Source organism: Leucopleurus acutus (genome assembly GCF_964270905.1).
Source record: "Leucopleurus acutus genome assembly, chromosome: 11".
NCBI lineage: Eukaryota > Metazoa > Chordata > Mammalia > Artiodactyla > Delphinidae > Leucopleurus > Leucopleurus acutus.
Genome location: NC_139152.1, coordinates 40,508,261 through 40,522,651, shown reverse-complemented (window position 1 = coordinate 40,522,651; position 14,391 = coordinate 40,508,261). Strand labels below are relative to the sequence as shown.

At 44.9% G+C, this 14,391-nt stretch overlaps 1 protein-coding gene across 2 annotated transcripts; it reads right to left on the bottom strand.

Annotated features, from left to right (window-relative positions):
- Positions 1-482: 482 nt before the first annotated feature.
- On the bottom strand, positions 483-7,062 carry LOC309968718 (tubulin alpha-1C chain-like). 2 transcript variants are annotated; one of them, XM_082850118.1, is made up of 4 exons: positions 6,969-7,062; positions 3,938-4,160; positions 3,647-3,795; positions 483-1,573 (listed from the first exon to the last, which is right to left on the bottom strand). In XM_082850118.1, the coding sequence occupies exons 1-4, from the start codon at positions 6,969-6,971 to the stop codon at positions 599-601; spliced, it is 1,350 nt and encodes a 449-aa protein (XP_082706244.1). In that variant the 5' UTR covers positions 6,972-7,062; the 3' UTR covers positions 483-598. The 2 variants fall into 2 exon arrangements, with proteins under 2 accessions (XP_082706244.1, XP_082706245.1); XM_082850119.1 differs by lacking the exon at positions 6,969-7,062 and adding an exon at positions 5,270-5,571.
- Positions 7,063-14,391: the final 7,329 nt, after the last annotated feature.

The following is a 14,391-nucleotide window of genomic DNA, read 5'->3' as shown; positions in this document are numbered from 1 at the left end:
AGCACAATTCCAAGCCCTTCCCATATGACTCCAATATTTTATGAATAATGACGGCAATAGTTCTGGCAGCCTGGCTGGTGACTTGAATTTTGGCTCCACCATTTATTAGCTATGTTACCTACCCCCTTGATACTCCACATATGGTCTCAGCCGACCAAGAACACCTGGGAGCTTTAAAAAAAAAAAAAAAACAGAAAAAAGGCAGTATCTGAAGCTTCACCTCAGACCTACAGATTCAGATCTGCAGGAGATTCACATCCACATTGAAGTTTGAAAAACACTGGCCCAATGTGAGCCCACTGCCTCACAAGATGATTTTATAACCAGTCATCAATTCAGGTCTGAGTGAAATAGACAAACCCCTTGGCACAGTACACAGAAGCCACTTGAAACACTGAGCAAATGATAAGATGGAAACTGCCAGCCTCCTGCATCCCACACTGGCCTTGAATAAGCAGAGCAAATATTTACTATGATACAGCTTGACACTGAAAACAGAAATATCACTTTTATTGACAAGATAGGGCCATAATGGGCAGCTCCACAGAACACAAATAAGACAGTCCCAAGACAAGAGTGTAAAATTACAGCAGACAGGTTAATATTCTTCATCCTCCTCTTCTCCCTCAACACTATCAGCTCCAACCTCCTCATAATCCTTCTCAAGGGCAGCCATGTCCTCACGGGCCTCAGAAAACTCTCCTTCCTCCATGCCCTCACCCACGTACCAGTGAACAAAGGCACGCTTGGCATACATCAGGTCAAACTTGTGGTCCAGGCGAGCCCAGGCCTCAGCGATGGCTGTGGTGTTGCTCAGCATGCACACAGCTCGCTGTACTTTGGCCAGGTCTCCACCAGGTACCACAGTGGGAGGCTGGTAATTAATGCCAACCTTGAAGCCAGTGGGGCACCAGTCCACAAACTGGATGCTGCGCTTGGTCTTGATGGTGGCAATGGCAGCATTGACATCTTTGGGAACCACATCGCCACGGTACAACAGGCAGCAAGCCATGTATTTACCATGGCGAGGGTCGCATTTCACCATCTGGTTGGCTGGCTCAAAGCAAGAATTGGTGATCTCTGCTACAGTAAGCTGTTCATGGTAGGCTTTCTCAGCAGAGATGACAGGGGCATATGTGGCCAGAGGGAAGTGGATGCGGGGATAGGGCACCAGGTTGGTCTGGAATTCTGTCAGATCAACATTCAGGGCTCCATCAAACCGCAGGGAAGCGGTGATGGAGGACACAATCTGGCTCATAAGGCGGTTAAGATTCGTGTATGATGGGCGCTCAATGTCGAGGTTTCTACGACAGATGTCATAGATGGCCTCGTTGTCTACCATGAAGGCACAATCAGAGTGCTCCAGGGTGGTGTGGGTGGTGAGGATGGAGTTGTAGGGCTCAACTACAGCTGTGGAAATCTGAGGGGCTGGGTAAACGGAGAACTCCAGCTTGGACTTCTTGCCATAATCGACAGAGAGACGTTCCATCAGCAGGGAGGTGAACCCAGAACCAGTTCCCCCACCAAAGCTGCGGAAAACCAAGAAGCCCTGAAGGCCTGTGCACTGGTCAGCCTAAGAAAGAAAGGAGTTTTAATTTTAGCCTTGGTGAAAGGTGCAATGACTTCTTTGAATTCCATAATCACATTGACTGAGATCTTTAAAAAAATCTTCTGAACAATACTGCTAAGAAAGCAGTCCTAAAGAGCTTCTAAGTGCTAAGTGATTCAGAGAAACTTTTCACAATCAACTCTTGGGAGCTGGAGGGAGGGGATCTGTTAAAAGGCTATTTTAAATGAACTGTTTTCACTTCTGCAGGCAGAGGAATCATGAGGTCTGGAATGGATGCAGGGCTCAAGTTTTGGTGACTGGGAGGGCAACCTCTGGTGCCCTTGCTGTGACCGCAGAACAAAGGCAACCTCTTATCAGTTGGAGAGCTACAAACAGCAGGCCTGGGACCACCAGCCCCGTACAATGGATGTCTGACAGATTTCGGCAGCTGCCTTCTGAGCTGGAACACAACAGAATAGCCAAGATCCAATGCCCTGGTGCTGGAGTAAGGCCGGGTCTGGATCTGGCTCTACCCGTTCCTTGCCATGTGACTTGGACCAAATTCATTTCTTAATCTCAGTTTTCTCATTTATTAAATGAGGAGAATAGTAACCTACTTCGGGTTGTTGAGAATGAAATGAGTATCCGGAACAGTGCTCAGCACAGCAAGCACTCGTTATCAGAAAGTCTATTCATTCTGGGAAAGGCCATTTACTGTCACAATTCCATGTTCCTGTGTCATTGGGGCTTTCCGCCACTTAACTGAGCTATTCTGACTATTGTATGAAAGGATGATTTTGTCATTTCAAACAAAGTATTCTGTTGACAATCTTCACTTCTCAAGGTGCCCAGAGATTTGTGGACATTCTCTACTGAGCCCCCAGTTCACTTCTCCTGTGGGTCCATACTCTGAATGAGATCAATGCCAGGGCAGGCCCTAGTCTACCAATTTCACCCATTAAGCCTCATGTGGACACAGTAATAACACCAAGGACAAATGCAATTGTTTTGGTAGTTAATGAACTTCACTCCAGAACCCTCAATGGCTTTTACTAGGTTTACCTGTCCCTAAAGGCAGGTCCTGATTTCCAAGTCAGTACTTGTAGCTGAAGCTTGATTTGCAAACATAGGAACCATTAGCCCAGTTCTGCTGGGAAGACGATGATAAACATCTGAAAAAGTATGAAGCCATGAATGATGTAAGGCCATTCTTTTCAAAATAGACCAGTTGTTGCTGGGCTTAGCATAATGTGACTTTCCCGACAAGCTATTCCACCCAGGCCTTCATTCTTGATTTTTAATTACTTACAAGCTGCCCACATGCCTAAGGAGCAGAGTCATCTGATTGCCAGACTCTTAATTAAAATGATGCGAACAGAACACTTAGCAACTTTACCGATGTGAATAGTTGCCTTAGATTTTTCTGCCACAGGGCCAGTCCACACTGCCCTGATCTCTAGTAGAAAAACGAGGGTACTGCTTTTTTGTGATTATTATCTTAATACTTTCAAAGTTCCAATGACTCATACTTGCTTCTGTAACAAGGGAGCTCCATTGACTCCACTTTCAGTGTTGATGGAATTTTCCAGTGTCAGCTATTTCTAGTCAGTGTTACACTGGCTTCTTTTGCTGTGAACTTTCTGTAATGACATGTCAGCAGTCCAATTTTTATGAATTTGATCAACGAGTTACATGTCAGTCAGCCACCTACTCACTGTGACTAGGATGACCTAAAAAGGGATGTCTCGGCCTGAAGCTGGGAAGCTGCCTGATTAATATGAACAAGGATATTTAATGGTCTTAAATATCAGTAAAACGGTTAAGGTGTCCTGGTACTCACCTTGACTTCAGGTAAACTGCCCTCACTGAATGAGCAATTGCCCAGATCTGCCTCGTAAGACACAGAAAGAGGCAAAAGAACACTATCCCCACCCCACATAGTTGTCCCATAGCTCAGGACCATCTGGTTCAGAAGTCCAGTTATTTAGTGGGCAGTGTAAAGTTCATTTTAGTGTGCAAAGAGTGACTCTTGCAGTTTGGTCTCTCAAAACTGTAAGAGAAAACTCTCATCTACTTTAAATAAAGTACTGTGTTTACCAGTTTCCGAACTCGGTCCAAGACGAGGTCAATGACCTCCTTGCCAATGGTGTAGTGACCTCGGGCATAGTTATTGGCAGCATCTTCCTTGCCTGTGATGAGCTGCTCGGGGTGGAAGAGCTGGCGGTAGGTGCCAGTGCGAACTTCATCTGGAAAAGGAAAATGAAGCAGCCACCCATCAGTAACAACCTGCACAAGACTGCTTGACCCCAGGGCATCAGTGGAGCCCCCAGGATACACCTCCTGTTCCGGACCCCCGGGATCTCATTGGGGTTACTGAGGTCAACTCACCAATGACCGTGGGTTCCAGGTCTACAAACACTGCCCTGGGCACATGTTTGCCAGCACCTGTCTCACTGAAGAAGGTGTTGAAGGAGTCATCTCCTCCCCCAATAGTCTTGTCACTTGGCATCTGGCCATTAGGCTGGATGCCGTGTTCCAGGCAGTAGAGCTCCCAGCAGGCATTGCCGATCTGGACACCAGCCTGGCCAACGTGGATGGAGATGCACTCACGCTGTGAGAGGAAGAAAGGAAATGTCAGAACATGACACATCAGATGGGACATTTAGTAATGATTCACTGTAAATGACTATTAACCTTCAGAAGAGATCAGCACCTTTCTGGAGGCCACTCCTGCCCAGGGACTATTTCACAAGCAACAGCCTAACTCAGAGAAAATGCTTTGGAAAACCACAGATATGTTAATGAACTACTAGGCAAGACCAGAGACCAGACCTTCGCTTTGTAGCCACATTAGATGTTCAAGGTCAGGTTTCTACCTTCAGAATGATACAAGCTGCTCTAGCAATAGATTTTCCCCAACTCCTGGGAAATATGCCTTCTGATTCCTTAAAGGCATGCAAAATTCCTCCTTCCAGCTGATTCATTCTCCGTATGACTGTGTAACTAGAGCTCATTCTGGTCCCTCTTTAATCCTATTCTTTAAAGAGAAGAGCTTCCGCCTCTCCCTTTAAAACCAGCTTAAACCAGCAAACTACAGCCATATGACTCGTGGAGAAAACACCAGATAAGCAGCAGTTACCTGTATTTTAAAAACTGTGGTCAGAGGCAGCCTTTTAACCCTGTGGAAGAATTTAATCTTAAGGAAAAACATTTTCCTTCACTATCAATGCATCTTGAGGGGAGAGTGGTGGGGAAGGTGGGAGGGGGACGGAGACACATGGTAATAAAAGCTAGAAGTGTCACCAAGACTTTATTAATAGTTTAAGAAATTAGCTGTCTTCTAGTAGAATGTACATATATCTCTGGCAACGTGGGGGAAAAGTCTTATAATTTCACAATTGTAACGATGTTAGGATGTTACCAAACTCATTTCTGCTTAGTAAAATAAGGCAGTGAACACAGAATCTACACCCACAGACTTAAGAGAAAAAACAAAAAAAGGATTTTTATTGTATTTCCATCATAAATCAGATTAGCGGTTTTGGAGACAGAGGTCTTCACATATCAACACCAAATATCTCCCATTACATTCTCTCCAAATAAGAGGGTTTCAAGTTTTTAAAAACTGCTAATAGGAATCTAGTTAAAGAAAATTCAACACCATCTAAGATCTCAAAGGGCCTAGCTTCATAACCCAAGATAAAACCCCCAATCACTCACAATCGTTGATTTATGGTCCCCTCCTTCTCACCTACACTCCCCATAAAACAATCATGGTCTGCTGGCCTCATCAGCAAGTTCACTGTTACCTGACTCTACTTGCCCAGCTCTAGGGCCGTGGGAGAAAGGGGAGTTGTTTGTTCTAATGAACCCATGACTATTTAAAACTGCATCATGTTTACCTTTAACTGGACTTTGGACATTCCACAGCCCTAGAAAGGAGAGAACCAGAGATCTGTCCATGACAGCCCCAGGCCCCAGGGAGGTAAAGTATCTGAGATGATCCTGTCATTCTAATGAAGCACTTCTACTGAAGCCTTCTGAGTTTCTTTCATTGTGCAACGGTATGGTTTAGACTGTGGCCACTGCTTGCCCTCCACTCTCCCCTGGCCACTCGGGAGATGAAGTGAGACACCGGTGATGGAATCATTTAGTCTAGCCTTAACTGGATAAGCAGCCCCTGTCCCTTGTTTAAAAACAAAAAAACTATTAATCTAACCAGTATATGCCTAAATAGGTCTGCTGCTACCGCTGCTCTCCTGCCCTTTAAACAGTCCCACTTCTTACGTTCTTTTTTTTTTTCTTCTTCTTTTTTATTGGTGTATAGTTGTTTTACCCCACTACTTTCTGAAACACGTTTTTACCAGTATCTTTTTGGTCTTGCCTGGTAAAAAGCACTCAAGCAAGTTGTTACAGTCATACATACGTTTGATAACTGTGGTAATCCCTAAAGAGGTAACTATTTATTCACTGCATTGCTTTTTAAAAAGATATTATTTTGAAACATCTGATACACACGGCCTACTTTAGGTAGACTTCCAACAGATATTTCCTCAGATACTTGTTTCCAATACCTCTGGAAGCTATACAGAAAATACTCAAGTTGTGTGTAATTTGAAGTTTCTTTAAAACTGAGAATACTTTGTCAGTACTAGTTTACTCTGTGACTTTATAAGAAAATCTCTCTTTATGGACTTTTTTTTTTTTAAACCTGTAAGTAGAAAGCTTCAGCTATAAACACCCCACTAAATTAACACGAGAAATGCAGGATTAAACAACGTGACAGTAATTCCCTTCAAAGGAGGAGCCTGCCTACATCCCTCCAGGTGGATTGGTGCGAACGGAAGCGCTCCCCCCACCGCACCCCACCCCGGCCCGGCCACAGGTGAGGATGGGTGCGAACGGAAGCGCTCCCCAGAGCCCGACAACAGGTGAGGATGGTGCAATTGAAAGCTCTCGCCAGAGTCTGGCCACAGATGACTCAGCAGCGAGTCATAGGGCGCTGGAAAGGCAACGCCTACCATGCGGGAGCACACGAGATGCTCCAGCACACGAGATGCTCCAGTGCGAAAGTGAGATCATTGGGGGAAATGGGAGGGATTTTCAGGTTTCATAAGTCATTGGGAGCCAGTGTGAAGGCTCCCTGGCCTTCCTGGGGCGGTAGCGGGCCCTGGGGGGGATGGGTGCCCTCTATCTAGGATCAAATAAATGGGCTTTCCACTTCCACCGAGGGCAGTGCCCAGGCCGCGTCTTCGAGCCGGTAGAGGGGTCTCCCGGGTGAACTCGGCTTTCCGCAAGGCCACCAGAAGCCAGTTTGCCTGGAGGCGTCCGGAACGTGGCCCCACGTGGACTGGGGTCCCGACGCCCCTTCGGACTCCGCACTCTCCCCCCAACGCCACCACCCGGGGACCCCACTCACCATGACTGGGACTTGTAGGGTTCTGCGGGTCTGGAAGAGGCGAGGGAACGTCCACGAAGCTCTCCCACTAACAGACTACCAAGGAGTCCCGGGGAGATGTAGTGAGAGGGAAGGCGGCCCCGAGGGATCCTATATACCACGATCCTGGCCACGTGTCGGAAGGGCGGGCACCGGACCCGCCCTGGCCTCCGCGGCCCCGCCTCCGAGCCCAAGGTCCCCGGCCGGATGCCCGATTTTACCCTGCCCGCGGAGAGAGGAGGGGCGCGTGGCGCTGATTGGTAGGTTCAAAAGTTCGAAACGAACTCTACGGAACAAGCCAGAAGAACCCGGAAGGGGAGGGGGCATCCTGGGGCCGGAGAACGGGCCGGTGGGGTGGGAAGGAGGGTGGACACGGTGACTGGAAGGAGAAGGGAGGCGAAGCGTCTGCACAGTCCTCAGTAGGTGCGGGAGGCGTCAGGGGGCAACGCCTAAGCGAAAAAAGGCACCGAGTTAAAGGGAGCCCCGGCGGGAGCCCCAGGAGCGTGGCTCCTCCTGCTGCCTGCTCCGACCCCGGGGCCCCAGACCCCGGACCCTGGAGGGGCGGCCCGGCAAAACAGCTCCCCAGCGGGCCCGGCCTACGCGGAGCTCCGGCGCCCGCTCCCCTCGCAGCTGAGGGACTTCCAAGAGAAGGGCTGGTTCCCCATTCCAGGTCCTAATTACCATGAACCGGCCCGAAGCCCTTTTTCTCACCATTTTTTAAAAAAATTTTTCTTGTTATAAAAATATGGAACGCTTCACGAATTTGCGTGTCATCCTTGCGCAGGGGCCATGCTAACCTTCTCTGTATCGTTCCGATTTTAGTATATGTGCTGCCGAAGCGAGCACTAATCACCTTTTTTTGTTGCTTTTCTTTATTCATTTTCCTACCTTTTTATTTATTTATTCATTCATTTATTTATTTATTTACCTACCTTCTTTTAAATGAACCTTGTGGTTCCTAACAGCAACCTCCTTCCACTTGGTGCAAAAGCAGGTTTGTTGTTGTTTTGTTTTTCAGTTCATTATAATATTAGCTTTTATTCTTCGATTGCGTACTATTCAGAGTTGCTTGTTTTTCAGACTATATTAATCACATTTCATCCATTGGACAAACCCTGTGAGTTATCCCCATTTTACAGATGAGGAAACTAGGGCTTAGAGGAATTAAACTAGTTGAAGATCACACAGCTGGAGTGGTGGGGCTGCCCTTGGGCCCTCACTACCTTGTACTACCTCATCCTAAATATACCACTCTTGTTATGGAACCCAAGTTCCTGCGTCCCAGGCACACTGAGGCCAAACAAACTAGAACATGGGAGTTTGGAGCACAGGTAGATTTATTGGAAGGGCTAAGCAACAACAGATGGCTGGTGCTCGAAAGACCAGAACTACCCAATTGCTTCCAGGCAAGGGCGTTTACAGACTGTTGGAGGGAATTCCCTGGTAAGGGAAAAGAATCTGAAAAAAAAAAATTAGATGTATATGTATGTATAACTGAATCACTTTGCTGTACACCTGAAACACAACATTGTAAATCAACTATACTTCAATTAAAAAGAAAGAAAGAAAAGAGAGGAAGATAACAAAAGTGACTGAATAGTAGAATATGTTACAGGGCTTTTTCCTGAAGAAGAAAAAGGCAAAATAGGTTTTGGATACTGAATAGGCAGAAGTCAAGATACACTCCAACTCATCCACACAAAACAGAGGCTGTGGAAATATGTGCAGAGATTCCTTTTCAAATTACAGTACATAGTTCATTCATCAAATGCTCATTGAGCACCTATTGTGTGGCAGGATATTCTGAAATCTGGAATAACTAGCATCTTAGTCTGTTGCTAGATATTTTAGTCTAATTAGTGCTTTCCAACTTTTTAATTCATTCCACAAATATATATTTAGCACAGTTTCTAGGTGCTTGGAAAAAAGTTTGTGAACAAAACTGACAGATCTCTGCCTCATGGAGTGAATGTTCTAGAGGAGGATAGGGAAGAAAGATAAACAATGAACATAATAAGTAAACTATATAATTTGTTAGAAGGTGACGAGTGCTATAGAAAAACAGCGCAAAGTAAAGTGGGATGAGAGTGTTGGGAAGGGAGAATGTGGGAGGAGGTTGCTATGTAAACAAGATGGTCAAGGTTAGCCTTAATGATAAGTGAGATTTGAACAAAGACTTGAAGGTCCTGAGGGGCTAGCCAAAGTAGCTACCTGGGAGAAGAGTGGTCCCAGAACATGGAGCAGCTGCACCAAAGTCCCCCAGGCAAGAGTGTTCCTGGAAGAGCAGGGATGCCAGCTTGGCTGGAAGAGATGAATAGTAGGAGATGAGGGTTGGAGAGGCAATGGGAGCCAGACCTTGTAGCTTCACGTAAACCACTACAAAGTCCTATGGTTTTAACCCTGACACGGGGAGCCTATGTAGGGTTCAAAACATTGTAGGGACATGACCTGACTACCTTTTTTTTTTTTTTTAATATCCCTCTGGTGTTGTGTTGAGAATAGATTATAGGAGGGCACAGGTAGAAGCAGGGTGATAACTCACTGCAGTAATCCTTCTGAGAGATGATGGAAACTCAGGCCAGAGTGGTAGCAGAGGAAGTGGCGAAGAGTGGTTAGAGGTGGCTACATTCTGAAGATAGGGCCAGAAAGATTTCCTGAAGTCTCACATGTGAGGGAAAGAGAAGCCAAGGATTACTCCAGGATTTTAGCCTGGTTGAGTAAGATGGTTTTGCCATCAACAGATGCAAAATGTTGGGAATGGGGTAGGCTTGGAGGGGGATGACATGAGTGGTTTGTCTTTGGTCATGTTAAGTCCAGATGTTGATGTCCACGTAGAGGTGGAGACGCCCAGGATATAGCTAGATATGAAAGTCTGGATCTCAAGGGAGAGAGATCTGGGTAGAGATATACTTCTAAGTTCCATCGTAAAGTTATGACATGGGGCAAGATCAATAAGGGAATGACTGTAGAAATAGGACAGAAGAGGACCAAGGATTGAGTTCTGGGAGAGGAAGCAGACACCATGAAGGACACTGAGAAGGAACAGCCAATGAGTTAGGAGGAAACCTGAGAGTGTGAGGTACTGGAAAGCAAGCAAGGAGTGATCAGCAGTGTCATATGCTACCAATAGGCCAAGCAAGAGAACTCAAAAATGACCACTGGATTTAGCCACATAGAAGTCACTAGTAACTTACAGACAGTTCTGGGTGTACTCTGATGCTTTTGCAAAAATGTTCCTATAAAAGGTTTCATCTTCAAGGAATTCATGGAAAAGACTCTGACAAGTACAGGTTTCTGGAAACTGACTATACTAATGAACTGAATGAATAAGCATTTTCAGAACTCTAATGGAAAACTGATGAATTCATAAAAGTGCTAAATTGAAAAAAAAATTAATTACATGGGATTGAGTGAACTGATGATGATGATTATAATTTTTGTGACCTTCTGTTTGAAAAAAAATCCCACAAGGACTCAGAGGCAAAAATACACAAATCAATTTTCAGTGCAAAGTAAAGGAGCTGTTACAGTGGAGGATTACTGGACTGAATATCAATATTATGACATAGTATGAGTGTGTTTCGTGTTTGGTAATTGCAATCATTGTTGCTTTTGTTGTGGTCATCCATTTACAATGCTTGGTGTCAGTTTATTTATCTCTTGTGAAAATAAAATACAGTGTGTGTGTGAAAAAAGAAAAAGAAGTCACTAGTAACCTGGATGGGAATAGTTCAGTGTGGTAATTTTCAAATAATAGGCATTTTATTTTATTTATTTATTTATTATTTATGTATTTATTTTTTGCGGTATGCGGGCCTCTCACTGTTGTGGCCTCTCCCGTTGCGGAGTACAGGCTCCGGCCGCGCAGGCTCAGCGGCCATGGCTCACGGGCCTAGCCACTCCGCGGCATGTGGGATCTTCCCAGACCGGGGCATAAACCCGCCTCACCTGCATCGGCAGGCAGACTCTCAACCACTGTGCCACCAGGGAAGCCCGGCATTTTAGTTTTAGATTCTGTTTTCATATGACTCATTAACGAAGTACCTTTATTTTTCTTCCTCTAACTCCCTACCTCCTCATATTCAAGCAAATTGCCCCTGAGGAAACACACTATGTTTAAGGGCTTTGCAGTCCTGATTACTTCAGTTTGGATTCTGGCTTTTTTTGGTTTTGTTTTCTAGCTGTGGGTCCTTGAGCAAATTTCTTAATGTCTCTAAATCTCCTCCCTTATAAAATGGGGATAATATATAATTCATAGGTGGATACACTGTTGTGAGGGCTAAATGAGATACATAATACGGAATACATACACGTAGTAAAGGACTAAGTGGTACTAAGGTGGTGGTGGTAGACAAAATTAGAGATGAATATTCATCCTTTTGCATTTTAAAATCATTTTAAGGACTTCCCTGGTGGTGCAGTGGTCAAGAATCCGCCTGCCAATGCAGAGGACACGGGTTCGAGCCCTGGTCCGGGAAGATCCCACATGCCGCGGAGCAACCAAGCCCATGCGCCACAACTACTGAGCCTGCGCTCTAGAGCCCGCCAGCCACAACTACTGAGCCCTCGTGCCACAACTACTGAAGCCCACGCACATAGAGCCTGTGCTCTGCAACAAGGGAAGCCACCGCAATGAGAAGCCCACGCACCCCAACGAAGAGCCGCCTACGATCACCACAACTAGAGAAAGCCCACGTACAGCAACGAAGACCCAACGCAGCCATAAATTAATTAATTAATTAATTTAAAAATCATTTTAAACATTGGGATCCATATTTAAGTTTTCTTCCCCCTGCTAGGTTTTTTTTTTGGGGGGGGTGGGGAATCTTTTTCCTCGGTGGACAGTTAAAATTTTAACCTCTATGTAAACAGGTCTTTATGGGTCTAAAAATTACTAAGTGAGGAGAGGCTTACTTTCTAGTTGACAGTTTTCAGAATTCACCACAAACATGTTGAGTTATTAACAGAGCCAGTGCTCTGCCATTTTTGGCAATATAACTTTGGACAGGCATTTCTCCTCCTTGGACCCCAGGCTTTGTGTGTGCAATATGAGGGGAATGGACAGGGTCATCTCTAAGGCCTCTTCCAGCCCTAATATTCTGTAATACCGTGACTTGAGACTACTGCTGTACATGTGAGCTGTACAAAAATGAGCAAAGTCAAAAACATGCTTCATTCAGTCCGGGTCTTCTAAGAATTACCAGTACATTAGATACATACTTATACATGGGGCTTTTGTTGGAGTCTTACAATGCTTTAGGGAAAGAAGTGTTGCATATCTACTCTGGCCCAGGGGAGCTTGGGCTTTAAAATTTATTTATTTATTTTATTTATTTATTTTTGGCTGTGTTGGGTCTTCCTTGCTGCGTGCGTGCTTTCTCCAGTTGCGGCGAGCGGGGGCTACTCTTCGTTGCGGTGTGTGGGCTTCTCATTGCGTTGGCTTCTCTTGTTGCGGAGCACGGGCTCTAGGCACGCAGAGCTTGGGCTTTAAATCACTGCATATAGGATGTCCACAACATTAGTAAAGAGAAAAGAATTCAGGTATAACCAAACCTTAGGTTTTTTTCAGTCTAACTCCTGATTGCTATGCTAGGATTCCAGTAATACTGAAGAATTTATCTTGGTCCAGTTACAAATTACATGTTACAAATAATAATGGCATGGGGATATTTTGTGCTCATATAGCAATTTAGAACAAAATATTTTCTATTCCAATAGTGCCTTGAAAGAGTTTTCAAAAATAAGTTTTTAACAAGTGTATTTATTTGGAACTGTGGGAAATAAGGTCCTGAGACTTGAAATAATTTACCTTGAACCACAAGAGGTGGAACCCAGAACAAACGCCTACAATGGCAGTTGCCTCTTTTACTTCTTGGCCCTACATTAGCCTGCTACTGGCTCTAGTTCACAAGGAAAGGATGTCCTAGAAAAGCCACTTGTTGAATTTTTCTTAAGGTAGGCTAACATGACAAGAAAAAAGGGAATTTGTCCTACTTTCAAGACCACCAAAGGGCAGCTAGGACTCCTTATTGCAGTTAGAGTCAGCCACCTTCTTTATGACAAGCATTTAAAAACATGTGTATATTTTGAAGCAGTTTTCTTCTTCTTCTTCTTCTTCTTCTTCTTCTTCTTCTTCTTCTCCTCCTCCTCCTCCTCTTCCCCCTCCCCCTCCCCCTCCCCCTCCCCCTCCCCCTCCCCCTCCCCTCCTCCCCCTCCCCCTCCCCCTCCTCCTCCTCCCCCTCCTCCCCCTCCTCCCCCCTCCTCCCCCTCCTCCCCCTCCTCCTCCTCTTCCTCCTCCTCCTCCTCCTCCTTCTTCTTCCTCTTCTTCCTCTTCTTTTTCTTCTTCCTCTTCCTCTTCCTCTTCTTCTTCTTTGTCTTGTAAATACAGAAGAGCAGGACATTATCTTCTAGGTAATATGTTATTTTCTCTCATGGGAAAAATCCTTAGATCCTTTAACTTTCATTTATTGCTCTTTTTCTGCAAATATTTGCAACCTTTATAACTTGCTTACACACTCTTTCGAAGTTCTCCTCCCCCATGACTGGAGCAGTATTTTGGCCTTCTCTTCCATCAAGACTCTTTAGGTGAAATGTGAGCTCCATTCTAGGAGATTACCAGCGAGGACTGGCTTTCATCTCTGAAATTTCACATCTTTTTTCCACTGAGATATCACTTGGTTTGTTCTCATCTGCCTTATAGTCCCTAAAAATACAATATTTGGGGATCGTTTCCTCACAGTGACCAAATGAAGCAACTGAGTAGGTTGTGTTTCCCCTGTATTCCCTCTTTATATTCTACAGCCAATCCTTCTTACCCTAAGCTCTTTCTAATCTCTCCTGTAATTAATAACCATTCCCTTGATTCTCCTCCCCTATCCCTTTAGGATAGACAGGTAAAATACTCTTGAAGAAAATTAAAAAGAGCTACTCACATTCCTCAATCATCTACATTATTATTCCAGTAAGTAGACCATATCCTGGAGTCCGGAAATCTTTTCTATTTATAGCTTATTTAATACTTTTATTTATCATGTACCTAAAAAGCACCCAGGCAGACCAAAGTGGAAGGGCCTGAGAGTCGTCTTTCCCTGTGACTATAACTTCTTGCCAGCAGCTGAGATGGTGGGGGGTTTACTTAGAGACTGTGAATCTCAGGATAATCTTTCCCATTTCACTTTTCCTGGTACGTCTTTAACTGCCCCTCCCCCTCCTCCCAGGACACAGAGCCAGCCATTTTCAAGTACACTAAGTATTTGTTTTTTCCTACCTAATTAGTCCAATAGTACCTCAATACGAGGGAATATCACTGCATAAATTATACACAGTTAGGAAATTTAGAGATGAAAACAGTCTCGTTTTACTCAGGAAGTTAGTTTAATTTGGCTGAAAGCATTTGGTCTTTTCC